General features: G+C 37.3%; 2 protein-coding genes across 4 annotated transcripts in view; one reads left to right on the forward strand and one right to left on the reverse strand.

Annotated features, from left to right (window-relative positions):
- The window catches only part of LOC137623060 (uncharacterized), a 225,080-nt gene extending 219,484 nt beyond the window's left edge, over positions 1–5,596 (forward strand). The window contains exons 6-9 of one of the 2 annotated variants that reach the window (XM_068353699.1): positions 355–535; positions 1,851–2,075; positions 2,452–2,612; positions 3,596–5,596. In XM_068353699.1, the coding sequence (XP_068209800.1) occupies positions 355–535; positions 1,851–2,075; positions 2,452–2,612; positions 3,596–3,979 (951 nt within the window). In that variant the 3' untranslated portion in view covers positions 3,980–5,596. The remainder of the gene's footprint in view (positions 1–354; positions 536–1,850; positions 2,076–2,451; positions 2,613–3,595) is intronic. The other variant, XM_068353700.1, reaches the window with a different exon arrangement.
- A 17,169-nt stretch (positions 5,597–22,765) lies between these two features.
- Positions 22,766–25,430, reverse strand: part of Ccdc56 (Coiled-coil domain containing 56) — a 28,768-nt gene continuing 26,103 nt past the window's right edge. For both annotated transcript variants that reach the window (XM_068354589.1, XM_068354590.1), the window contains exon 3: positions 22,766–23,406. In XM_068354589.1, the coding sequence (XP_068210690.1) occupies positions 23,263–23,406 (144 nt within the window). In that variant the 3' untranslated portion in view covers positions 22,766–23,262. The remainder of the gene's footprint in view (positions 23,407–25,430) is intronic.

Raw genomic sequence — 25,430 nt, forward strand, 5'->3', positions numbered from 1 at the left:
CTTCCCGAGTCAGATAATGCTTGCTTCAAACCACTTTGGAGGCTTATAATTTACTAATATACATTTTTTGTGAATTAATTTTGAGTTGAAAACGCAATACCATTTTATCAAACCTTAGTAGCTTTAGCTATTGTATATTAACAAATAAAGATAATTTTATAATACAGTTTCATTATACTATGCCACTTTCGTACTGTATAACGAATTTTCAAGATCAGATTATCAAATACAAATGTAAGAATGATGGCAATTACAGCATTGACAGTTTTGAAGTACTTGAACCATTAATGTAGAAAACCAACATACAACCAACACCTAGCAACAGCAGCACCTAATGGGGAATTTCCTTTGCAGATCATGGAGCTACAGACAGAACATGGCGATTTGGAGACTGCACCCCTCTTGGGAGACCCCTGGCCAACCTCCCAATTCTTGTCTCACCTCTTTGACCGTGTGCAACAAAACGAACGAACAAGCTTCTTCTCCGAATACCTCAACCTCACTAACTTGGCCTACTTACTCCCGGGTCATGATGGTAAGCTCATAAGAAAAATGGTCACTATGTATTCTAAATATGTCATCACAGCTGGATTTACATAGAAGTTATGATTCATTGCTATGGCCCATCAGGATAAATTCAAAACAGGTCTACTATTTAAAACTATTAAACATTCATTTTTATCAAGAGTAACACATTCATCTTAATCAAAAGAACACATTAACCTTCATCGAGAGTAACCCATTCATCTTTATCAAGAGTAACACATTTCTCTTTATCAAGAATAACACATTTATCTTTATAAAAAGTGACACATTCATTTTTATCAAGAGCAACAAATTCATCTTTTATCAAGAGCAACACATTCATCTTTTATCAAGAGCAACACATTCATCTTTTATCAAGAGTAACAAATTCATCTTTTATCAAGAGTAACAAATTCATCTTTTATCAAGAGCAACACATTCATATTTTATCAAGAGTAACAAATTCATCTTCTATCAAGAGTAACACATTCATCTTTATCACGAGTAACAAATTCACATTTATCAAGAATAACACATTCATCTTTTATGAAGAGTAACACATTTATTTTCATCACGAGTAGCACATTCATCATCACCAAGAGTAACGCATTCATCTTTTATCAAGAGTAACACTTCCATTGATATCAGGAGTAACACATTCATCTTTATCAAGAGTATCACATTCCTCTTTATCAAAAGCAACACATTCATCTTTATCAAGAGCAACACATTGATCTTTTATCAAGAGTAACATTCATTTTCATGAAGAGGAACTTATATATCTTTATCAAGAGTAACATATTCCTCTTTATCAAAAGCAACACATTCATCTTTATCAAGAGTAACACATTCCCCTTTATCAAAAGTAACACATTAATTTTTATCAAGAGTAACATATTCCTCTTTTTCAAAAGTAAGACATTCATCTTTACCAAGAGTACCGCATTCATCTTTATCACGAGTAACAAATTCATCTTTATCAAGAGTAACACATTTATCTTTATCAAAAGTAACACATTCATCTTTGTCAAGAGCAACACATTCACCTTTTATCAAGAGTAATACATTCCTCTTTATCAAAAGTAACACATTCATCTTTATCAAGAGTAACACATTCGTCTTTAATCAATAGTAACACATCTTCATCAAGAGTAACACATTTAACTGTTATCAATAGTAACATATCTCTGTGAAGAGTAACACATTCATCATTATCAAGAGCAAAAGTACATGTAAACACCTGTTCTGTTTATGGTATCATTCGTTTACATAAACTTGACTACACCAGACACCACGATAACCAATGGTTTGTTTTCTCTTCGCAGAAAATCTCGATCCCCTCAAGTACACCGCCTTCATCCCCTTGGATGACGCAATTGCTAATATCCTGTATGCCGACGCCCCTGATCCCTTCATAGTGGACGAGACTCTGCGAGAAAACTTCATCCTCAACCATCTAGTGAAAGGCAGAATGTATGAGACAGATCTCAAGGATGGAGTCACCTTCACTAATCTGGCCAACAACACCATGACCATCACCAAGGGATCAGGTACAATAACCTTTTTAATGACTAAATCTTCTATAGGGCCATCAATGGTGCGTGATCCATTGAATAGTATGATGAGTAAAAATAAATATAAAATATAGAGGTCTTACTTTGGTTGCAGGAGAAAAACAGCAATCATCTATGACATCCTGTGCATTAATAATAATAATAATAATAATAATAATAATAATAATAATAAATGATAATAATAGTAATAAAAATAATAATAAAATCTTGAAATGTTGAAATAATTTTACAATCACTTTTGATTAACCACTGAGTTAGAAATTCTAAGTAATGAAAAACAATTATAGATTACAAATTACTATCCCAAAGACTTGAGACTTTTCCATTAACGCTGTACTTTTCCCCTAAACAGATGGCGTGTTGAAAGTAAATGACGTTGAGGTAATCGAATCCCAAATGTACATTTACAACTTGGGAGTCATGTATTTGATACACGGAGTCATCGGAGTGACAGATCAAGATATCGTCCTCTCCTTAAACAAGTTCCCGGCTTTGAACGTTGAGCCCACCAAGGTAGGTTACGGAAATTTCTTCATGAATGACTGTTTACTCTTCACACTATTCCTGATTTTCATCCATATAAATAAATACCCCCCAAAAAACTGTTCCTAAAATCAAGATGGATATCATAACATCAAAATTTCAATAAGGAGTTCACAAAACATATATATATATATATATATATATATATATATATATATATATATATATATATATATATATATCTACATATATAATTTATCTATATATCTATCTATCTATCATATATATATATATATATATATATATATATATATATATATATATATATATATATATATATATATATATATATATATATATATATATATACACATACATACATACTGTATATATTTAAACAAAAACAGCACACAAAAATTAATTATGAAATATGGCTATGACTAGAACTTGAATAATTCCAAATTAATAAATACAAAACTATACTTCTAATATAAAATTTTTGTTACTATCAAGTAAGATTTCATTCTAATAAACGCAAATATGATTAGATATTGAATTTGAATTTTATTCATTCTTATTCGAGGTTTACTTAAAAAAAATTAATAGTCTCACTAAGTCTTGATGCCATTTCCATAAATTTCCCATGGCTAAAAACTAGCAGAAATATTAAACAAATTCTCTTGTCACTGTTTTCAATTTCTCATGCATGGTTTAAGTTCATATGACTAGAATCCACAAAAATTTTATTCATCTTAACATTCATTTTCTTTAATGTTTTACATTCCATCATTTAACTTTCTTGTCACATATTCCTGCAAGTTTTTTTTCGTTTTTTTTTTTTTTTTTGTCTAAACCACCTTTCTTTATGGGTTTTCTTGTAATACTCAATGGATAGCCAGTTTGTTTTTCCTTCTTCCTTTATGTCACAACTATACCTTGCTTCGAGTTCTTCATTTGAAATATAAATTGAAGGCATTTTAATTATAGAAAAACTTTTCTTGTCTCTTTTGTAGGAACTATTGCCTCTCCCCTCTCTTGTGCCAGACAACGAACCCACCCTAACAGCAGAACCCTCAACCACCCTGGCACCGCTCTCAACGACCAGATCAACCACAACGACAGCGACTACCACCACTGCCCCAACCACTCCAGCAAGAACGACTCCCCAGCCCTTCCAAAGACGCTCGCCTCCCTCCGTCAGGCCTTTCCCTTTCACCAGACCGAGCAACCCTAGGAGGACAACCACCACCACCACTACTACTACTACCACCACAACAACACCTTCCCCTTCAGCTACAACCCAAGAGATCCGATATGAAACCAGGACTGAGATAAGCATATCGAGGAGAGTCAACGATGGAGAGCTAGAGTCCCTCTCTGGAAACGCTACGAGTTGATGGGATTAGTCTCATTTGAAAGAAAGAAAAGTTTTGAAAGGCAAAACTTGCAGTGATGCAATCTATATTCAGGACAATATTGTGAAAATTCTTTTAGACAATTCTATAGTTAATGGAACCAAATTTTCCATTATTTTGTCGAACAGCCTCTGTGAAACTTTGAATATATGAACATTTCCATTCAGCAGTCAAATTCCCATGTTAAAATTTAGATGTCAAAGTACAACTTCACTTTGGCTTATATCAACATTTAATGGGGGAGAACTCCCTCAAATTTGCTCACATGAAGCAACAGTGTAAATAACTTCATATTGTGTAAAAACAATGCTGCAATTAGCCGTCTTTCAGGTACATATATATATTCCATTTGACCACAAGAAAGGAGCAGTAACGTTTTGTGTACTCTTAAGGAAATCCAAGTTTTACTGTATGCATAAAATTCAATTTCAGACAAATGCAACGTAGCACTCTAAGCACGATGCCTTTCTTTAAGATTGACAATCCTCATGACTATGGTAAATAAACCACACTTAAACCTTCAGGTAAATGAAAACAAAATTGAATATAAAATTTTTCTCTGACTGGTACAATGAGTCCTGAGACAGCTATCAGTAAACGTCAAAATTTTTATATCAAAATCCTGAAAGTTGGGGGTAAGATTGACCAAAGGTATTTTGGATTGTGTGTATATTTCTCTTTATATATATTATATATATCTATATCTATTCTGTATGAATCGATCACTTTGTTCTTGGGCAGGAAAGTCTCCCAAGTACCTGAGCCTGATTATAAGTACATTACTTAGGTTTCAATTCTTCAACAGCCCTTGATTATGATATGATCAGATTATAAGCAAATCATTGCAGTCTTCTACTACGAAGTTCTCATCTCCTTTTCCATGTTTCTTCTGAGGATGGATAAAAGGTCAGCTAAAAATCCCCTTGTACTAGGCAAGTCTCCTTGCTTTACATCCATACTCCCAGTCAGATATGCATAAAAAATGCTCCAAAAAACTTAAATTCAACTCATATATCAAAAGAATTTCTCCGTAACCCGTACCTACAATAGGCTACAACTGACCGTATCGAAAACTCATTAGACTTTACGTAATGTACGTAGATCTTCATTTGCACTATTAGTACTTATGTAAAAAAAACTTATCATCTAAAATATGGGAACTCTTATATTAAACTTTCCTAAATACCATATGATATATAACTTCTGTGAAACACTTTTTTTATGACCCCTATATATGTTGTATATATATAAAGATATCTTAGTCTGAGATATCAATTAAATTATTTTTCATCACTCCCCCCTTCATATAAACCAATTTAAACCTTTTACAAAGTATAAAGAACTTATGGAGATCTAGTCCTCATATCAACCCAACCCAAGTAGTGCCAAGCGCTGTTGATTACCACGAGCCTCGGAAAATGTTCTTAGTTACAAGAAAACGTTATTGACTTGTGATATTAATTATTCAAATTTTGTTGTGTATGTAATTTTTATATCATTTTGAATGTTGTTGTCTAAATGATTATGGCCATCTGTTTATTGATGGGCAAATGTCTGTGTTACTGAGTGTGATATTCTTATATTAAACAATAACTGTAAGATGTTTTTCACTGATACTTATTTTTCTTACATTGGTTTCCTTAGTGATTGTAAACAAGAAAAAAATATTAGCAAATTCTAAAACAAGAATAATAGAGGTATAGTCTATAAACTTAGTTATATCTAATCATCTTATCCGATCATAAACCAAAACTGCAACTGACTATATATATGTATACACTGTATATTATATATATATATATATATATATATATATATATATATATATATATATATATATATATATATATATATATACACACACACACGGGGGGAACTTCGTACTGGGCCCTATTCTCATCTCCAGTTAGTCATAAACATCTAAGGTGAAATATGTAGGTCCAATACATTACCTAATTAAAATTATACTGGTCTTTTTATTAAGATGATTTGAAATTTGCCATTTCTCAATGGATGATCGAATGCCACTCAAATTTAGATTATTTATCATTCAAGCTATCCCCGGTAACTAGGCAAGAATTTCGGGTGTAAGAATGTATTAGTTACTTACTGTTTCCATTTGAGATAATAAACACTGAATAACGGTGTCCACTAATTGCATAGATAGTAGCCATCCTATCTATATATCCTTTCCAACTACCCCTACAGGGGCTAGTAACTAACAAAAACTTCCCCTTTCATGTTTGTGTGATTGCTGATGGATTAGCTAATCATGCAATTCTTGTACCAGGTAGGGATAGGGCATCAAATGTTAAAGATGATATAACATTACTCAATCTGAGTTGAAAATTTTTTTCTCTCAAGTTTTTCATTAAAAACATATTTTGCAACTTCTACTTCTGTATAAATTTTAACTGTGAAGATAGATCATTTATTTTTTATTGGAGATTAACCAGCTCAAAACTTAACTCTTACAGAGCTAGCCTGATTAACACAGAGTAGAAAAAGTATTTATATTAACGTCAAATAAATGTAAATAAAATATACAATAAATATAATGGATAAAAAATAAAATATATTATAAGGTAAAATTCTGTGATAAATATAAATTTAAATCTTATCTATAAAAGCTACGTTTCTTCTGTCTGATATAATGTCAATAAAACTTTTTTCACCGAAACAAATTTCTCTCTTAAAAACTTTACAGCTGCTAAAAATATGCTTTATAATTGAAATACAGTCACACGCAATTGCACCTTGAAACTACTACACAAGGTGAGCACATCAGTTTGGAGTGACCTATACGCAATATTGTTGAAATTACTTCATTCCTTTTCTTTTTGTAATGAAGATTCGCTTAGTGAAATAACTGGTTTTATTTCTTTTAACTTAATTTCAGCAGATTCATTAATCCACCGAGCTTGCCATTTTGTTGCTGTAGAATGTTTTAAGTGGGTTATAAAATCCCTCACAGGTAGTTTAAAAGCTTGTATTGGTAAGTCGATTGATGATTCGGCTTCAGCATCTGCTTTTTCATTAACCAAAACCCAAAAATGGGCAGGAAAAAACATATTTCTATATTAACCCCACAGGAGTAAAACCTGTGAAAGAGCTCTTCTATTTTCAATACAAATTGATTCTTATGAGAGTAAGCCTTCTATGACACTTATTGAATTAGTATAAATCACAAACTTATGATTCACCCTATCTTCAATCATTTTAATAATACCAATTACTATACAACGGCTGCCAGTTTGGATGTAATACAGATGCTTCACTGTTAAATTGGAACTGACTTTTTTCTGGGGACACTGCAGCACAGCCAGGACCCACTGAAGATTTAGAGCCATCAGTATAAATAGCATAATGAGTTCCTTTCCTTTTGATGTTCCCAGGTATGTTGACATATAATAGAGGGGAGAGCCTATTTTTGTTTTCTTTAAGGGCCAAGGTGGAGGAGATAGAGATGGTTGAATAATGTTCATTCTGATATTTGTAGATTGTACCAGCCTAATTGCTCTTATTACACTGGTTTACAAAGAAATTGAGGCAAGCACAAAAATATCCGTTTTTACCTAATTTGGGGGTGCTGAATTCAAATTTGAAATCCGTTTCTACTCATCACCTCTAGTTTTTTTTAGATATGCATAGTGTGCATTTTGTGCATATACGGTACATAAAGGCATATATGCATTCGGGTTTAATTCTAATATTGTGAGACTTATGGCTTATTTTTTAGTTATTATGCACTAAATGTAAGTGATTGCATTACATTATATATATAATTATATATCAAGACGGATTTTGGCAGTTAGAGCAGCAGGTCTCAATCCACACTCAGTAGTGCTCTGGCAGTCATTGGAAGAGGTGGTCTCACAGGTGCCGCAGGAGGTTGGTGTCCCTCAACTATCGTGTTACACATCTTTTGGGTAGCTAAATATTAGTATTACATTTTCCAATGCACATTTTATTGCCTTGCATATCATTTAGTTTTACTTTGTTATATTTTCAGATTCTCCAATGGCTTCAAGCACGTCAAAACATCGAGGATGCCTCAACAAGGCCAATTCTTTCTGCTACGTGTGTGGGGACTTCACAACAGTTGCACAGGGTCGAACCATCACTTCCCACCTCAGAACCACCAACTTTCACTATTTTGACGGTAAAATTGGTGATCAGGACAAGTCTTGGGCTCCACACATTTGTTGTTAACCCTGCTAGAATGGACTAACTGCATGGTTTAATGGCAAGAAAGCGGCTTTCAACTCTGCAGTCCCTATGGTTTGGAGAGAGCCACGAAGCCACGCAGATGACTGTTATTTTTGTTTAACTAATATAACTGGCTTCAATGCCTCTTCTAGGAAAAAGATCAAATATCCCAACCATCCATCTGCTATAAGACCCGTTCCCCATTCAGATGATCTTCCTGTACCCACACCTCCAGTAAATAAGGATCTTCTTTCCTCATCACATGAAGAAATGCCTTCAAGGTAGGATTCTGCCGAGTCAATATCTTTGGAAGATATTGAGTCTACATATTCAGGAACAAGTGCCAACGAGCCACACTGGATCATGCAAAGACCTGAATGATCTCGCTCGTGATTTGTATCTGTCAAAACAGCAGTCAGAGCTCTTGGCTTCTCGGCTTAAACAGTGGAACCTAGTCCAGGAAGATGTAAGGATCACCAGTTTCAGGAATCAGAACAAAGACCTTGCTTCCTTTTTCGACATGGAAAACAAGTTGTGTTACTGCACAAACATACCTGGCTTGTTCACGTTCCTTGGTTTGCCACATAATCCTTCAGACTGGCGTCTTTTCATAGACTCTTCCAAGCGAAGTCTCAAGGATCTGCTTCTGCACAACGGGAACAAATATCCCAGCATTCCCATTGCACACACTGTTCATCTAAAGGAGTCCTATGACAATATGGAGCTTCTTTTAGAAGCTATTAAGTACAGCGAGTACCAATGTACCAATGGAGTCTGTGTGGGGACCTCAAGGTCATTGGTCTTCTTATGGGTATGCAAGCGGGCTTCACAAAGTACTGTTGTTTTCTCTATCTCTGGGATAGTCGAGCTGTATCCCAGCATTACAAGCAGAAAGACTGGGGGTCTAAAATCACTTTTGTTCCTGGCAAACACAGCGTCAAGGGGAATTCTCTGGTGGACATGAATAAGGTGCTTCTTCCTCTTCTTCACATCAAGCTTGGTTTGATGAAGAATTTCGTGAAAGCGTTGGACAAAAATGGTACTGCCTTCCAACACTTATCTACTGTGTTCCCAAGTGTTAGTGTTGCCAAGCTCAAAGAGGGCATCTTTGTCGGACCTCAGATCCGAGAAGTGCCAAAGGATACTGATTTTGAGGAGCTTCTTAACTTAAAGGAACTCAGAGCATGGAAAGCATTCAAGTCAGTCTGTAGTGGCTTTCTTGGTAACACACACGTACCAGATTACCAACCCTGTATTGAAAAGTTGCTAAAGTCTTACGAGGATATGGGGTGCCAAATGTCATTCAAGTTTCATTTTCTCCATTCCCACCTCAACTTCTTCCCGCCAAACCTTGGAGCAGTGAGTGATGCAAATGGAGAAAGATTTCACCAAGACATTACGAAGACCAAGAGCAACTATCAAGGCAAATGGATCCCCGGCATGATGGGAGACTTTTGCTGGATGCTCGTGTGTGACATCCCGGAGGCAAAATACACCAGATCTTCTAAGAAAACACACTTTTGACTTTCTGTGGTACTATGTATTGTGTAATTGTGTCATCCAAGTATACTGATTCAATCAGTGTTCTTTATCTATCCTGTTTTATCTGTTATAAGCTGCTGCAACTCTTGAAATGTGCACATATATTCTCTGTTTATACTAAAATGAGACTATTTAAAAGCCAGAAAACTAGAGGTGATAGAGCAAAACTATTTATAAATTTGAATTCAGCACACCCAAATTTGCAAAAAACACCTATCCCCATTCTTGCCTCAGACCAATTCTTTTTCTTTTTTGTAAACAAGTGTTATGAATGGGGGTTGATGATTGCTTATAAATATGTCACTGAGGTTGAATAGCTTCTTTGTTGGAGAATTAGTGGATAGGATCTTTAATGCACCTCGCATGGTTACAAAATCTCAATGTAGGGACAAGGGTGGTTCCCCACTTTCACATAGTGCTGAGATATTTGGGGAAGATCTAGATGCTCCACTATACAACCCTAGACCTTGAGTGTGTATTGGATCTAAAAACTTAAAAATAGCTTCGGAACCTGATCCATACATTAGGCTACCATAATGTTCTCAATAACACCAATGCTTTGTAGATCATCAGTTAAGTTGATTGCTTTGCTCCACATAATGTATTAGATAACTTTTTCATAAGGTTTACAGTATTATTACATTTGGATTTGATGTAAGATACAGGAGTTTCCCAAACGAGGTGAGTATCCAATATTAATCCAACAAATTTTACCTCATCTTCGTATTGGATTTGAGTGTTGCCTAATGTGAGGTTTATTTCCTGGTTTTGCTTCCATCTAATATTCTTATGAAATATAATTTCTGGAGGTTTTTTTTCTGCAGAATGCCCAGCACCAAAAGACGCAGTCCAAAACTACCTTTTTTAAAGTTAAAATTCCATAAAAATATGCCTCAGCCTCAAAGTCACTGCGACCCAACAATCTTTGAAATATGGCAGGCGAGTATCAGACATTAATAATTCACCAGTTGAACGTATGTTCCAGATGCATAGGCTACTCAATACTATTTCCATCATCTAAGAATATCATCATACCTCCATACGTGCATTGTTTTTGGTCTCCAAGCTCTACTGCAGTTGTGGCATACTGGATATCTGTATCCTAATATTAGATCCCAGCCTAAAACAGAGATCTCCATAGGTATAGTTCTGCTCCGCATTTGCAGAACAAATCTATTTTGTTCCCCATTTAAATGTATTTCCATAAGTGTTAGTACTAAACTAAATAAGATTTAAGATAATTTAGATATCTCTACCTTGGAAAAATGTGTAGCCATTAAAATATCTTTAAAACTTAAGGGATTGATAAATTAAATACCTCTATTGCTTACAAGACACTTGCAATATTATAAATATTCAATGATCTTGTGGTGGCATAATACTTTATATAATTTAAAGGCTTCATATAGTTTTTAAAGAGACTGTTGGTCTTTACCCCCATCTACAAGGAGGAAGCACAGTTCTTTTAAAATACTAGGAGATCATTTACACCTGGCTTTCAGTCATTCTAAAATCAGTACCTATGCTATATATTTAGGCCTACAAAGCTAGCCTCTTCCCTGCAGGGGATTGAACAATGGTTTTAATAACCATATCAGGGCCAGGGTTAAACCTTTAAACATGGAAAAATTAGCAATTTCTGTATTACTAGTTTAAATCTTGAAAGATAATCTAGTATGACAACTCTCAAATTTTGCTTCTTTTACAATAATACTGATGCTGACTTGTAAAATCTCCTCGGTTTATGAATTCAATTCGTTCCAGGAGTGAGCTGGTAACCTAAAATGCTCGTATTCTAAAACAATTTTTCCCAAGCAAAATAAAGGAAATTCACCTGATGCATTCCACTAGTCCATAAATACACATACAGTACAGTCATTTTTAAAGGTTTGTAAAGGAATTCGTGAACAAATTACAACTCCTAACATCAGAAATGAATACAAATTAATTATTCACAATAAAAAGAAATACTGACGAATTAGCTTGTACCTACTTTACCTTTGATGAGAGTTATGGCTGGTGAGGGAGGTGAGAGAGGAGGAGGAGGAGGGGTTATTTGCTCGGAAAGATAATTTTGCCCCACCTGGAGCATTTCTAGTAAAATATCTAGAGTACTCTCTCATGAATGACATTTACTATCACTAACTTAATTATCTAATTTACGTTTTATAGACATTTAGTCATCTTCTTTTACATTCGTGCTTTTGCATTTGCTTTAAAACGACATGAAAATGAGAAAAAATCACATCAACATGGTATGAACAATGCACGCATGGCATATGGGGCCCGCGTGACAGATTTCATGCTAGTCTCATCACTACAGTACTTCCCAAAAAATGCTGATGGGGGAAATTTTTACTAGCAGACAACATAATGCATGTAAGCCAATTTTATTACGGAGAAAAAGCTTTATTATTACTAGCTTAGCTACAACCCTAGTTGGAAAAGCAGGATGCTACAGCGGAAAATAGTCCAGTGAGAATGGAAATAAGGAAATAAACAAACTACAAGAGAATTAATGAACAATTAAAATATCTTAAGAACCGTAACAACATTAAAATAGATCTTTCATTCATAAACTAAAATCTTCACAAAAGAAAAAAAAAAAAAAAAAGAGAGAAAGAGATATCGGATAGAGTGTATCCACAGGCAAGCAAATTCTACCCCAAGACAGTGGAAGACCATGGTACAGGGGCTAAAGCACTACCCAAGTCTAGAGAACAATGGTTTGATTTTGGAATGTCCTTACCATAACTAGTCTCTCTTCTACCCTTAATGAGAGGAAAGTAGCTACTGAACAATTAATTAGTAGTGGCCTTGAGCGAAGAATTATTATTTAGTAATCTCAGTGTTGTCAGACGTATGAGGACAGAAGAGAATGGGAAAAGATTAGGCAAAAAAAAAAAAAAAAGGACCATAACACAAAAGAGGGATCCATTTTAGTACTATCTGCCACGTCAAAGGATGCAATAACTCTAACGGTAGTATCTCAATGGGTGGCTGGTGCTTTGCCCTTTACCAGACTATGGACCAAGAAAATTGAAGCCTTTGGTAAACAAAAGCATGCAAGTTTTATATAATACCATCAAATCCACTTATAGGCCTAAGAAAAACATAAAACTCCAGAGAGCACAATAGATGGCAAAACCATCCTAAAAGAAAGAACTGAGATCTAAAGAGATGGGTTGAGAATTTCCATGCAAAGCTGAACCACTACACTGTTATTAATGAGCCGGTTATTGGCACTCTGCCTAACTTATCCCATATCCAGGACCTCGACAATCGCTTCCAGAATTTCAAGAAATTTTGACCACAATAAAAAGGCAATAGCTGTAATCCTGGTGGAATTCCTGGAGATGCAAGGTAGCCAAAAATAAGCTAACATTAATGTTAGACAGTAACATAAGTGGAAAATTTAAGCTAATGCTATTGTTAGTCTACCATGCCCTTAACCAACGGGGCCCTTAAAAAAATCTCAACGCCCACAATTCTTGTGATTTGGATGACTAATCCTAAGGCATGGATTATCATGACTATTTTTGAAAAGTGGTTCAATAGCCATTTCATACTATCAGTTAAGGTGTATTACAAGGTAAAGAACTTCCTTTTGCAGTTATGTTGATCCTTAACAATACACCCATTCATACATCTGAACGATCTGGATACCAAATGTGAAAGTTATTTACTTGCCACCTAAAACTATCTGTTATACAACCCATGGATGAAGGCATCATAGCAATTTGGTAAAACAGTGAGATTTAATAAGTAATCTTGCATGAAAAGGCACCTGAAAAGATTTTATCCAAGAGAGGAACTTGGAAGATCTTGTGATATTTATAATCTTATAATTGAGTCATCCAGGTATTTGTGAAGTACTGTACTTGTGTTTCCTTTGCCTCATATTTGACTCTAGCAGTAGAAGCAGTGATCTCAGTTGAATACCTGAAAGCAGGATTGTGTGACCCTTCCAGCAAAAGGTGTTGGTGTATCCTGTTTCACAGCAGTACTATTAATAGAATATCTTTCGCAAACCATTTAATGATACTTCACCAGAGGATGGGATGAACATTTTGGAAGTTTTGGAAGGGCTACACTATTTATCAGGCAGTGTTAAATATAAGTACTTCTTGGACAAAAGCCACTCGAACAGCATCGAGCGGTTCATAGAAGCAACTGTTCCCTCAATCTGTTCATGGTTTTAAAGGTTTTAATGACCCAGTAAGGGACATATCGAAGAATTTGGTATCCCTTTGTAGTGAACTTGAGATGGAGTTGAAAGATTTTCAACAGTTGATTGAGGCTTACTAGTGACTGCTGACTATGGAGTCAGCAGAATAACAGAAAAATGTTATTTTCATTAGTAAAATAAATTTTTGAATATACTTACCCGATAATCATGTAGCTGTCAACTCCGTTGCCCGACAGAATTCTACGGAAGGGATACGCCAGCGATCGCTATACAAGAGGGGGGTGTACTCACAAGCGCCACCTGTGGCCAGGTACTGCAGTACTTCTTGTTGACACCACTTCAATTTTTCCTCGGTCCACTGGTTCTCTATGGGGAGGAAGGGTGGGTCAATTAAATCATGATTATCGGGTAAGTATATTCAAAAATTTATTTTACTAATGAAAATAACATTTTTCAATATTAAACTTACCCGATAATCATGTAGCTGATTCACACCCAGGGAGGTGGGTGAAAACCAGAGTACATGACTATAAGATAGCTAAGTATCCCGTATTTCATATAATCAGTTATTCAAAATAACAATGAAATAATAAGTACCTGGTAAGGAAGTCGACTTGAACCATTACTCTGCCTTTAATAAGTTCGTCTTCCTTACTGAGCGCAGCGTTCCTCTTAGGAGGCTGAACAACTCTAAGGAGCTAAAGTATATAGGGCTGCAACCCATACTAAAGGACCTCATCACAACCTTTAACCTCGGCGCTTCTCAAGAAAGAATTGACCACCCGCCAAATCAACAAGGATGTGGAAGGCTTCTTAGCCGACCGTACAACCCATAAAAAGTATTCAAGAGAAAGGTTAAAAGGTTATGGGATTATGGGAATGTAGTGGTTGAGCCCTCGCCTACTACTGCATTCGTTGCTACGAATGGTCCCAGGGTGTAGCAGTACTCGTAAAGAGACTGGACATCTTTGAGATAGAATGATGCGAACACTGACTTGCTTCTCCAATAGGTTGCATCCATAACACTCTGCAGAGAACGGTTCTGTTTGAAGGCCACTGAGGTAGCCACAGCTCCCACTTCATGTGTCCTTACCTTCAGCAAAGCAAGGTCTTCTTCCTTCAGATGAGAAAGTGCTTCCCTAATCAGAAGCCTGAATAGTAAGAAACTGAGTTCTTAGACCTTGGAAAAGAAGGTTTCTTGATAGCACACCATAAGGCTTCTGATTGTCCTCGTAAAGGTTAAGACCTTTTTAGATAGTACCTAAGAGCTCTAACTGGGCAAAGTACTCTCTCCAGTTCATTCCCCACCAAGTTGGACAGGCTTGGGATCTCGAACGACTTAGGCCAAGGACGTGAAGGAAGCTCGTTTAGCAAAAACCGAGCTGCAAGGAACATGTAGCCGTTTCAGATGTGAAAACAATGATCCTGCTGAAGGCGTGGATCTCACTTACTCTTTTAGCTGTTGTCAAGCACACGAGGAAAAGAGTTTTTAATGTGAGGTCCTAAAAAGAGGCTGATTGGAGAGGTTCAAATCTTGATGACATAAGGAACCTTAGGACCACGTCTAGATTCCAGCCTGGAGTGGACAACCGACGTTCCTTTGAGGTCTCAAAAGACCTAGGGAGGTCCTGTAGATCTTTGTTGGTGGAAAGATCCAAATCTCTGTGGCGGAAAACCGCTGCCAACATATTTCTGTAACCCTTGATCGTAGGAGCTGAAAGGGATCTTACTTTCCTTAGATGTAACAGGAAGTCAGCAAACTGGGTTACAGTGGTACTGGTTGAGGAAAATGCATTGGTCTTGTACCAGCTACGGAAGACTTCCCCTTGAGACTGATAGATTCTGAGAGTGGATGTTCTCCTTGCTCTGGCAATCGCTCTGGCTGCCTCCTTCGAAAAGCCCCTAGCTCTTGAGAGTCTTTCGAAAGTCTGAAGGCAGTCAGACGAAGAGCGTGGAGGTTTGGGTGTACCTTCTTTACGTGAGGTTGACGTAGAAGGTTCACTCCTAGAGGAAGAGTCCTGAGAATGTCGACCAGCCATTGCAGTACCTCTATGAACCATTCTCTCGCGGGCCAGAGCGGAGCCAACCAACGTCAGCCGTGTCCCTTTGCGAGAGGAGAACTTCTGAAGTACCCTGTTGACAATCTTGAACGGCGGGAATGCATACAGGTCGAGATGGGACCAATCCAGCAGAAAAGCATCCACGTGAACTGCTGCTGGGTCTGGAATCGGAGAACAATACAACAGGAGTCTCTAGGTTATCGAGGTAGCGAACAGATCTATGGTTGGCTGACCCCACAGGGCCCAAAGTCTGCTGCAAACATTCTTGTGAAGGGTCCACTCTGTGGGGATGACCTGACCCTTCCGGCTGAGGCGATCTGCCATGACATTCATACCGCCCTGAATGAACCTCGTTAGCAGCGGGAGCTTTCGATCTTTTGACCAGATGAGGAGGTCCCTTGCGATCTAGAACAACTTCCACGAAAGAGTCCCTCCCTGCTGGAAGATGTAAGCCAGGGCTGTGGTGTTGTCAGAGTCCACCTCCACCACCTTGTTAAGCTGGAGGGACTTGAAGTTTATCAAGGCCAGAAGAACCGCCAACAACTCCTTGCAATTGATGTGAAGTGTCCTTTGCTCCTGATTCCATGTTCCCGAGCATTCCTGTCCGTCCAAAGTCGCACCCCAGCCCGTGTCTGATGCGTCCGAGAGGAGACGGCGGTCGGGTTTCTGAACAGCCAAAGGTAGACTTCCTTGAGAAGAAAGCTGTTCTTACACCACGCGAGAGAAGACCTCCTCTCTTCGGAAACAGGAACTGAGACCGTCTCTAGCGTCATGTCCTTTATCCAGTGAGCAGCTAGATGATACTGAAGGGGGGGGAGGTGGAGTCTCCCTAACACGATGAACAGGGCCAGCGATGAAAGTGTCCCTGTTAGACTCATCCACTACCTGACTGAGCATCGGTTCCTTCTCAGCATGCTTTGGATGCATTCTAGGGCTTGGAAGATCCTTGGGGCCGACGGAAAAGCCCGAAAAGCTCGACTCAGAAGATCCATACCCAGGTAGACAAAGGACTGGGATGGGACGAGTTGAGACTCCTCAAAATTGACCAGGAGGCCCAGTTCCTTGGTCAGATCCATAGTCCATCTGAGAATCTCCAGACAGCGACGACTTGTGGGAGCTCTTAAAAGCCAGTCGTCTGACGGAGCCGGACACAAGATCATGGTACTGCTGCACAGTCTGTGGACTGTCAACCATGGGGAAGCGAGGAAGTACAGTGACAACCTGAAGCTGTCTAGACTGTCTGGGACGTACAGACAACTCCTTATCGGGTTGCTGAGGTTGCCGCACTGCGTCACAACAAGTCACTTCTGCTGGTTGTTGAACGTCTTCCCAGTGACACACTGACTCCGTAAACAAAAAATCCTCTAACAAGGACTAAGCTTGGACTGCATGTCTTGCAACACAGCTCAAGGTCTATGGGAGCAGGTGTGGTAACAGACGGGGTTAGCGACTGAAGTGGAACCATTACCTTCCCTGGAAGCATGTTATGCTTAAATAAAAGTCCATAGGAGGCTACGCAGCTAAAGGCTCCTCTCCAAATGACAGAGTCCTCAAGGGAATATCAGAAGGAGGGAGAAAAGCACTTTCTCATCTACAGGGACCATATCCGAGAAAAGCTAAGTTCTCTCAGTGAGGGTTTCACTGGTGCAAAAGCAGCAGACTAGAAGGCAACGTTATGAAACCGCTTGACAGTCTAGTGAGTTGGCAACAACCAAAGATGTGTGACTGAGAAGCATGCGGTAAGGTATGCAGAGCATGCTGTATGCAGAGCATGCTGTATGCAGAGCATGCTGTATGCAGAGCATGCTGTATGCAGAGCATGCTGTATGTAGAGCATGCTGTAAGGTAAGCAGAGCATGTTGCATGGCGAGTAACATTTCTCAGAAATTCCATGACCAGTGCTAGATTGAGTAATATCGCATTACTGTCCATTGAAAGTGCACGTGCCGAGGGAATTGATTTAGACTGTTTTGTTGATGAATGATAGCCGGCATGATAATCGTAGAATTAAGCAGAAAATAAATTTCTACCTCATACTTGGGATCGAACGCTAGCCCCTTCTAATGAAAGGCCAGGTCGAAACCAACCATGCCACGAGAGCCCATTGCACTAAATATACGTACTATAATCTACTTCACCTCAGGAAAGGGAAACTCGCCCTGTTGGCAACACTGCATTATTTCATGCATGCTTGCATGGGGTTTTAATATCAACATAATATTTACATTACATTCATAACTCATGATTCATTTGTTTTGAAGATATTTTTGCCATATTTTGCGATTTTGTTAAAAATATATTGCAAGGAATATATATATTTTTTTATTAAGTAATACGAATAACCTCCATTATCATAATGTTTGTGTAGGCATACGTGTATATGATTACAAATGCAAGTTATGAAAGTAATGAGGTGTTATTATTGTCATTTGTTATTCAAAGTTGAATGGGAAGAGGCTCAAGTTGAGGAGAAAGTGGCAGATGCATGCGTTGAGGTGGCTGACTCATAGCATGAGCTTCCTGTCTCGAGCGTTGCGCTTGCTGCAAGGGTTGCGGATGCGCAGTAGCAGGTTCCTGAGGAGCGAGTTGAGGTTCCTGAGGTGTGAGCTGCGAGAGTTGAGGTAGTGGCTGCGCAGAACGCAGTTCCTGTCTCGCGAGTTGAGGTTCCTGAGGTGCTAGCCTCAAGAGTTGAGGCTCTCGCCTTGAGGAGAGTTGAGGTCGCTGCAGCGAGAGCTGAGGTGGCTGCCTCATGGATGGAAGAGGTTGTCGTACCTCAAGAGGTTGTTGCCTCGATGGTCTATCCGCAAGAGGAAGTAAGGCATAAGACTGCTGCTCCCATTGTTGAGGTTGTCTTAAGGAAGGTTGAGGTTGCTGCACACCGCTGGAAACAGGCAACTCAGAACGCGGTAAGTTAGCCTGAGGAACCTCAACTTCGTACGCCTGGCAGACTGAACTGCGGTGAGGCGGAGCGCTCGCAGGAGGAGGTGTAACCTTCTCAGCCTGAAACTCTCGCATTAAGACCGCAAGCTGAGACTGCATGGACTGCAGCAAAGTCATTTTGGGGTCAGCAGACGCTAAGGTCTGTTGAGGCAAAGCCTTAACAGAAGATGAGGCCTGTTGAGGCATCGCCTTACCTCTCTTAGGAGGTGTGCAGTCACCTGATGACAGCGGAGAGTCAGAGCTAATCCAATGACTGCATCCAGGTTGTAGCACTCTTGAGGTCTGGACTCTACGTTTAAGAGGTCTTGAGACCTGAGTCCAGCGTTTCCTCCCCGACATTTCTTCTGCAGACGAGCAAAATACGGGCTCAATCGTCTGCGGGTGGGAGTGACGGTCTCTGTTAGACACGCCCGCAACCACCGAGGATACTTCTGTGCGCCGATCAAGGCCTGCCGAACCCTTTTGCCCTTCGACATTGCTTCTCCCCTGGGCTTGGGAGCTTGCAAGAGGTCCCGGACTGGGAGGACGACTGGCACGCACAGAAGTACCCTCACGCACAACACTGACACACTTTGCGCTAATCACTTATCACTTTAGATTTTCTGTTTGCACTTATTTCACTGAACTCGAAACTTTAAGTGGTAAGAACCTGAAACACGCAATTCTATCCTTCCTTAAAAGTTAGTAATTGCGAAAACAGAATTACAATGTAACAGAAAAATCTAATGAAAGATAAATAATTCAGTGGCTGGAAAGAGACTAAACACTAGATCAAATAAACTACGTTTAAAATCTCTCACCGCATAAAGCTTGAGAACAAGAATAAAACTCTAGAAACGTTTACCTTCTTCCCCTAAAGAGACTAGGGAGAAGAGCAAAAACGATAACAACGTTATTCGCTTGAACGAAACGTTTATCCCTCTCTCTCTCTCTCCGTCTCTATCTCTCTCTCTCTCTCTCTCTTGACTTAGAACCTGAGAGAAGAGCCCAATCATATATATCGGTAAAACATATTATTGTTAAGGGAAAAAAACTGAAATATTTCCCAAATAAAAGGTTCCTTTATTAGAATTAAAACCATTAAGCTAAGAAAGAATGAACAAAACGCTAGAAACGGTTACTCTTACTGCAACGTGACACCGTGAAAATTCTCTCTCTATCGTAACGATAGAGCGCAAGTTGAACGTTCTGAACGTCAACAACTGCAGAGACAAAACAAAACGTTAGTTCAACTTTGAAAACAGTACGAGACTATCAAAGAAATTCTTTCAAAAACATTAAAATAGCAAAATATGTTAACAGGTAAAACCGAAATGACGGGCTCAATGTTAATTAACTTCGGTACCAAGAAAAGACCGCCTACTATTAGGAAAGGTCGAATATAAACAAATATAAAAATTAATTTTAATAAGTTTATAATAAAAGGAAGTTAATCGAAGAGGCCTATAAAAGGCGGAGAGATATAAAATAAATCTATAACTTTTGTTAAGCAAAATTAAGAAAGAGAGGCTATACTCTCTTAGACACCAACACTCCCGTCTCACCATAATTAATCAAATTAATTCCAAAAGCTAGCTAAGCTAATGATAAAACTTCCTGAATAGCGAAAGCTAAACTCTAGAGCAAATACATCACCAAATCGTGAGCAAAAAACTCCAGAATCAACAGCGTATCCATGTAGGTCTAGCCGGAGGCACGACAGAGGAAAAATTGAAGTGGTGTCAACAAGAAGTACTGCAGTACCTGGCCACAGGTGGCGCTTGTGAGTACACCCCCCTCTTGTATAGCGATCGCTGGCGTATCCCTTCCGTAGAATTCTGTCGGGCAACGGAGTTGACAGCTACATGATTATCGGGTAAGTTTAATATTGAAAATTGGTTGAAGAAAGTTTCCCTGATCCAGAATCAAGGAACCTAAGCTTACAGATATACAGTGAGTATTTTATTATTTATCAAAGTGTCTACTTAAGCTAAGCAATTTACAAGTCACTATCTATATGAATTGGGATGTGTCATTAGTACCTTAGTTACAGCATTTATCTTCGTTAGATGACTTAAATTCTCCTGGTCATGCACATATGAATTTGGATATTGCGCTGCACCTTCAAAATTTTCTTTCATTGATTTATATAACAGACTTGACATTTTTTGCAGGGTTTTAATATCAATACAAATATAGTAGTAACAAGAAATGTTTTAGCCAATGAATGAAATATAAAGTGAGTAATAAAACCTTGGGTCTATAATAAATTTTCCACTTCACAGAAATAAGACTGGGTTCAACAGGGGAATGAGTAAAGGGGGATTTTGGTAACTGGAGGTACCCAAATTATTTAGAAGATAAAGACAATTCATTACTAACTTGAAAAAAACCATCAAAATATGAAATGTGAAAAATTAAGCACAAATCAAAACTTAAACAAAACACTGACAAGCAAAAGTAGGTCTAATCTTTTAAGGCATCCAAGAAGCAAACAAAAACAAGTAACAGTTAATACTAAGCCCCTTCTGAAAACTGATACACCACTAACAAATATCTAACAATACAGTATTTTTAAAAGTTCGACAAAGTAACTATGCCAGAAAACTTTTAATTTACAAAGAGGGACAATAATAAAGGAATAAAATGTTTAATTCAGATATTGAGAAGAGAAATGTCAACAGGAATTCTTATAGCCTAAATTACAGCAAAACTAATCATATATGAACTGGATGTCTATCTCAACAACTGTAACTAGAGGGGGACTCAGTAGAGACCAGGCCTTTGCCAAGCCAAGCAGTCTTATTTTGCTCTAAACTCCATTGCATACTTGTACTTTGATGTATCTTATTCAAAAACTAATGAACTTGTCCTTAGGTCATAGCCCACCCGTGCACCAAGTTTTGCTGAACTTGGTTCAATAGTTTTGCATAATGTTGCTCACAAAAAAATAAACTAACAAAAAATTTGCCATTTACTTAACATTGTGCTTAGGTTTCAAGTACTTTATCGAAAATGCTGCAGATTCATCCTTGGGTCATACCCAACATGACTACCAAGTTTGGTCAAAATCAGTACTGTAGCTTTTGTGTATATTTGCTCACAACCAAATAAACAAACGAAGATGGGCGAATACACACCCTTCGCAAAATCTTTGAGTTTGGCGAAGGCAATAACAACATTAAAGGCTTTCCTACATGAATAAATTTAAAATGTCTTGGATTTGTTTCATAAAGGGAAAAACCCAGTAGCAGTCTTCACAGAATTATTATGATAAAATAATTTTGAATTGCTACTATACCTGAATACTGTACGACAAGAATATTTCTTGATGAAAAACTAAATCTTTTGGTCTGCCAAGTCACTAAAATAAATGACTAGACCATCTACAAACCTCGCAAGATGTAATGGAAGCAGGGAATAAAATATTTTCCAATTATTGAATTCAAAATGATGTAAGTGTACAGTTTATCTCAATATACTAAGCTAAAAGTTCTCTAACCACTCCACGGTGAATGATACCCAGGCACCCCAGTGTAATTGATGGATCAGCAAGTAGGGTGGTCCTCATATGTGCCACAGTTATCTAAATCTTAAGGGAACCAAAATAGTACCAAAAGTGCAACCCCCTTCACCCAAGACTAAGAGATAATTACAAAGTTTTGCTGATAAGAGTTCACATAAAATAAATAATTTGCAGGGAAATATTTTTTTTACAACAACTTAGGTAGACCATACGCACAGTTCTAAGAAAAAATACCAAATTAGCCCTGAATGGGCAGGGAAACATAAGGTTCCAAAATACATACAGTACTCTTAGATTTAGGTACGTAAAATAAAAGCCACAGATATGCCAGTACACTTTAATTAAGATAAAAAATATGACCGAACTACAGCATCAAGTAATGCCTACAGATTGTTTTCAGGCTCACAAATATCTTTTACTTTACAAAGAACTTAGGAAACCTTATAATGATAGACCCAGTTTACCTTCAATCACAATATATTGATAGGTAAAAGACTTGTTGTGGGTTAATATTAACAATTTATGGTGATCCTTGGAAACTATGAAAATCAAGGAACATAAATAATGTGGCAATAGCCTATCCTTTTCTATGTCATTTGTGAAAATAGTTTCCAAACTGGAACTATTCTAAGAGAAGAATCAAGACACTGGAAATTAAGAAAGAGTAAACCTAATAACTGATACTGTACATGTTCTATTCAGACTTTAACAATCATTTATCACATCAGCTATTCTAAAGAATATTTTGAAAAAAAAAATCCTTAAAACTAACATCGAGTATGTACAATATAGTAATTCATTTCAACAAAATGAACCTATATCACTCCAATTCATCCAAAAACTTTTCTTGCTTAACGGAAAATATAGAATATCCATAGATTCCGAGGACAGCAGCACCTAATCCAATACCTACAGAGATATTGTTCCTCCTCAGTCTTGCAAGTTTGCGAACTCGCTCCATGTTCTGTAAAAACAAGGTGCTCGCTTAATTTTGAGCTTCATTTTGATGAAAACCTTAGCTTAAAAGTTGCTTGTACAAATGCCAACAGCTGTAACAATTTATTGAACTAGTCCTTAGCACATGCATCATTCCTGAAACATTCTGTAATACTGTTTCACAATACCACATGGAAAGTAGAAAATTTCCAAAATATACAGTAGTATATCTACAAAAATTGTACACAGCACAGTATTCATCTCAGGTATGATATATCACTGGGTGAAAACTTACAGCTTCCAAGATAGTTTATAAGATATTTTCCAGTACCACAAAGGGAGACGGTGTTGAAAGCAATCTACCACATGAATGAAGCTTGAAGTTAGTTTATCTTGAAGTGACTGGAAAATACAGTTAACGCAAGTCTTCTGAGAATACGCACTGGGATTCACCTTTCTTGCTATCACTATACTGTAGTCATTTCAACGAGTGATACTTCCAAACCGCAGTAAAGTTTATACAGTAAATATACTCTGTGAAAAGTGCTATTTTCGTGTTTAAAAATGGCTTCTTTATTGGAAAGCGCTCTGGGGAATGAATGAATGATTGGTAATTATCTGGCATCTTAACATCAGTGGTCATTGATGCCGATTAGAGTATGCTTAATGAACAATTAACTCAATAAAAAACTAAAAAAAAAAATTAGAAAAAAAAACAAATGAATGAATAATAAAACATTTAAAATTTAATATATCATTTAAAAACAGGTAAGAAGGCCAGCTTCGAAATAGAACAAAAATGCCAGGTGAAACTGACTTCCTAGGAGATTTTCTATATATATATATATATATATATATATATATATATATATATATATATATATATATATATATATATATATATATATATATAAAAAGAAAAAAAATTGGAAGTAGCACAAGAAAAAAGCACTTCATAGTAGTAAAATGGAGGCTTTTCTATTATAAGGTATTAGAGACGAAAAGAAAGGTCAGTTCCTATTAGCTGTATTGAGAGCTTTCAAGCTTGCCAAAAAAAAAAAAAAAAAAAAAAGCTCAGCTGAGGACTGATAATCTACATAAAGGGTAAAACATTTCTGATAAATAAATAAGCATTAATGTATTTCTCAACAAGTTTTAAAGCCCATAATAGGATCATAGAACTGGAAAGCTAGTGGCTACCACCAGCTTCCCAATGCTGATTCTACTGAACAATACAGGAAGATGTTTACAAGCCTATAAGGTGGGCCAGGGTGCTAAGCCTGAAGAAACTTTGGCAGGGGTACTTGGAAAGTATAGTAAAAGGTTTAAGAGACAGGGAATAAGTGATATTAGTCCACACTGAAGATTTGGGTTAATATAAGTGATGCCCTTAATAAAATTAGCCTAGTTTGAATATTTTACAACAATTATCGCATGACTAAGAACAGCCTTAGAGTGCAGGTATAAACAACATATAGAGGTTATGCAAAAAAAAAAAAAAAAAAGCAGGCCACTTAAGTTTCTCCCACCAAAATGCAGTACATTCCACTTGAGATGTCAAAAAATATATTATCACAATCATCTTTCAATGTGCATATATCCTTGTGCAACAGGACAAAAATCTATGAACTCGAACATTACACAAAACAAAACGGGGACACAAAAAAAAAATAAAAAAAAAATAAAAATATAAGTAGCTGTGCGCATATTGAATTTAATAAACAAATGAAATGCATTTTAACATACAGTGCTACTAGTCATTGCTCACTATTTATTTTCTTATCCATATAACGCCCTTAAAGATGACAAATTTGAAATAGTTTTTATTTTTCCTAACTATACAAACCTGGGGCTCTTTACAGTGGAGATATTATTACTGCGATAGCTGAAACTTGCCGTTGAAGGTTTTGCGAGGTGTAACTATATCCTCTGCTAGTTAGCGGAGAAGGTAGGAGGGGGTAAACCAATCACCCTCTTACATCTGCACTAGTAAACAACTGTCACTTTATAACTGTGGCAGGACTTAAAGGGGAAGGTGATGTTGGGACCACT

This window comes from Palaemon carinicauda, chromosome 30, assembly GCF_036898095.1.
Source record: "Palaemon carinicauda isolate YSFRI2023 chromosome 30, ASM3689809v2, whole genome shotgun sequence".
Taxonomy (NCBI): Eukaryota; Metazoa; Arthropoda; class Malacostraca; order Decapoda; family Palaemonidae; genus Palaemon; species Palaemon carinicauda.